Below are 3,568 nucleotides of genomic sequence, written 5' to 3'. Positions count from 1 at the left end.
CACAGACTGACAAATATGGACTATTGGAACTGTTGTGAACTGTTGGATGACTGTTTTTGTTTTTGTTTTGAATAAATGTTGACTGTTCTTTTAGCTGTGTGTCATTCGCTCCTTAGTTGATTCCTAGAGACCATAAGCCTAAGATCCTAACTTTCTCTACATTCAGTAGTGGTAAAGTATCGTGTATTACATATGCAAAACTAGGGTGGCAAGAGATCATTTTAGGGTAGCACATGCCACCCCATAATACCCCTCTAGATCTGCCCCTGCCTGGTGCTGAGCTCCAGATTTTCCAGAGAGAACGGCGGGCAGGAAGACAGGCAGGTAGGAGCAGAGCGATGACTGAATCCAGAGAGACGCTTGTAGGAGGAGAGTGTAAACTTTGTAGCAGTGACCAGAGTCCAGAGATTACTGAGGAGTTTGGAGTGAACCAAAATGCCTTATTTAGAAGAGTTAGTGAAACAAATTGATCTTATCCTGTCTTGTGTTACAAAATATAAAACCTCTTTAATCCACAAGGGTGTAACCATGTTATCCTTGCATCTGTGCATTGTCATTTTGTACAATCCAGCTAACGCTTCCAAGTTTGTGTGTTTTTGTTTTTTCCTTCTGACCAGATGCAGCTTTTTACACAATTTTGTCAGTGTCCTTATACCACCATGCTGTGTCTATGTGCTGAAAGAAAATGATTTCCTTTTAACTTAAATCAATCAAGAAGTACGCTTTCATTAACTCATTAACACAAGACATTTTGTAGAAGCAAAGTTAAAAATTAACAAGGTTAGGTAGGTCAAAGTTCTTTACTACATACTGTAAATGAAACAGAACACACCCTGGAACTCATAAAATAAGCATTTTATGAGTTCTTGGAGCCTCCCTTCACAGATGTGTCTGTATCAGGATGGGTCTAAACAACATGGTGTAAATGCAGTTGCTGGTGAGCCTCATTTCCTGTAGGAGGTGAAAAAGAGCAGAGATCTGTTTCCCTTCAGAGCACAGAGGTTGTTTCTGTTCAGAGGAAGTAAAACTGTCTGACAGTCACTGAGAGACGGTGAAACGGCACAGCACATGAATCAAATGGATCAAACAAAAATCTGCTGTTCAGTCTGTTTGGATCTACTGAAGGATCCGGTGACTATTCCCTGTGGACACAGCTACTGCATGAACTGTATTAAAAGCTTCTGGGATGAAGAGGAAAAGAAGAAGATCTACAGCTGCCCTCAGTGCAGACAGACTTTCACAGCGAGGCCTGTCCTGGTGAAAAACACCATGTTAGCAGATTTAGTGGAGGAGCTGAAGAAGACTGGACTCCAAGCTGCTCCTGCTGATCACTGCTATGCTGGACCTGAAGATGTGGCCTGTGATGTCTGCACTGGAAGAAAAATGAAAGCCTTCAAGTCCTGTTTAGTCTGTCTGGCATCTTACTGTGAGAAACACCTTCAGACTCATTATGATTCACCTACATTCAAGAAACACAAGCTGGTGGAGCCCTCCAAGAAGCTCCAGGAGAACATCTGCTCTCGTCATGATGAGGTGATGAAGATGTTCTGCCGTACTGATCAGCAGAGTATCTGTTATCTCTGCTCTGTGGATGAACATAAAGGCCACGACACAGTCTCAGCTGCAGCAGAAAGGACTGAGAGGCAGAGAGAGCTGGAGGTGAGTCGACAAAACATCCAGCAGAGAATCCAGGACAGAGAGAAAGATGTGAAGCTGCTTCAACAGGAGGTGGAGGCCATCAATCAGTCTGCTGATCAAACAGTGGAGCACAGTGAGAAGATCTTCACTGAGCTGATCCATCTCATCCAGAAAAGAAGCTCTGATGTGAAGCAGCAGATCAGATCCCAGCAGGAAACTGAAGTGAGTCGAGTCAAAGAGCTTCAGGAGAAGCTGGAGCAGGAGATCACTGAGCTGAAGAGGAAAGATGCTGAGCTGAAGCAGCTCTCACACACAGAGGATCACATCCAGTTTCTACACAACTACCCCTCACTGTCAGCACTCAGTGAGTCTACAGACTCATCCAGCATCAATATCCGTCCTCTGAGCTACTTTGAGGATGTGACAGCAGCTGTGTCAGAGGTCAGAGATAAACTACAGGACATTCTGAGAGACGAATGGACAAACATCTCACTGACAGTCACTGAAGTGGATGTTTCACTGTCAGATCCACCAGAGCCAAAGACCAGAGCTGGATTCTTAAAATATTCATGTGAAATCACACTGGATCCAAACACAGCAAACAAAAAGCTGTTATTATCAGAGGGGAACAGAAAAGCAACAGCAGTGAATCAACAACAGTCTTATTCTGATCATCCAGACAGATTCACTGACAGGTTTCAGGTCCTGAGTAGAGAGAGTCTGACTGGACGTTGTTACTGGGAGGTGGAGTGGAGAGGGAGAGGAGTTCGAGTAGCAGTCGCATACAAGAATATCAGCAGAAAAGGATGGGGTAATGAATGTTTATTTGGACTTAATGACAAATCTTGGTCATTAGATTTTTTGAACAACAGTTATACATTTTGGTACAACAACATCCAAACTCGTGTCTCAGGTCCTCGTTCCTCCAGAGTAGGAGTGTACCTGGATCACAGAGCAGGTATTTTGTCCTTCTACAGCGTCTCTGAAACCATGACTCTCCTCCACAGAGTCCAGACCACATTCACTCAGCCGCTCTATGCTGGACTGTTACTTAACTGCCAAAATGGAACCACTGCTGAGTTGATTAAAGTGAAATAGACTGAAGTCTTTCATATTGTGGGTTTAAATCTGTATTTTAGTTTCATTTTATTTTCTCTCCATCATTTCTGCACAGAGATCAGCTGTCAGTCAAACATTATGGGTGGTACCTCCACATCTTCTAGTTGTTCTCTCGATGTTTCTGAGTTTTTAAAGGAGATCTTTCCTGTGACTGTTTATGGAGGCTATCACTGCTCATCATCATTTTGATTTACTAAAATATTTCTCCACATGAAAATGTAAACTTCTCTATCCTCTAAATGTTTCTGGAATATTTGTATTGAAAAATGTCGACATTTCTCTTTATGAGTATGGCAGACCATGTGTGTGTGTTTGTGTTTGTTTTTGTCAAAATCATCAAACAAATGAGGAAAAACTGTGATTTTAATGAATGAATTCATATATTGTGTTGATGTTTTATTGTGTGAATAAACTGGAAGGTTTGACTATAAATCAAACTTTGAACAAAGTCTTTTCTTCTGTCTTCATTCCAGGATCTCACTCAAATCTGATGCAGAAAATATGAAACTAATCTGAGAGAATAACTGAAGCAGTTTTCCTCCTGAAGCATCACAAAGTTCAGAGTTCATGTTTAGAGCAGAAGATTCAGCAGTCGCTCTGTGACCTTTCAACTTTCTTCACTAAAACAGCTTCATTACAGAGAAACAAGTCACATTTTCTTCATGTTCTTAAGTCCTTACAGATGTTTTAATGGTCCTTGAATGCAGCATCAGTGTCGCAGGTTTAAAAGGTCACTTTCTGTTGTGTTCAAAGATTTCCTTCAGATATGGTCTTTAATCAGTAAAGCCAGTGATACAGCAGTGTCATTAGC

At 41.7% G+C, this 3,568-nt stretch overlaps 1 protein-coding gene across 1 annotated transcript; it reads left to right on the top strand.

Annotated features, from left to right (window-relative positions):
- Nucleotides 1–1,077: 1,077 nt before the first annotated feature.
- On the top strand, nt 1,078–2,736 carry LOC148097643 (tripartite motif-containing protein 16-like). The gene has a single exon (XM_087831306.1). The coding sequence runs from the start codon at nt 1,078–1,080 to the stop codon at nt 2,734–2,736; it is 1,659 nt and encodes a 552-aa protein (XP_087687432.1).
- The last annotated feature ends 832 nt before the right edge of the window (nt 2,737–3,568 follow it).

The sequence above is a fragment of the Neolamprologus brichardi genome, chromosome 18 (genome assembly GCF_056152115.1).
Source record: "Neolamprologus brichardi isolate AB-2024 chromosome 18, ASM5615211v1, whole genome shotgun sequence".
Taxonomy (NCBI): Eukaryota; Metazoa; Chordata; class Actinopteri; order Cichliformes; family Cichlidae; genus Neolamprologus; species Neolamprologus brichardi.
This window is presented reverse-complemented; position numbering and strand designations above follow the sequence as displayed.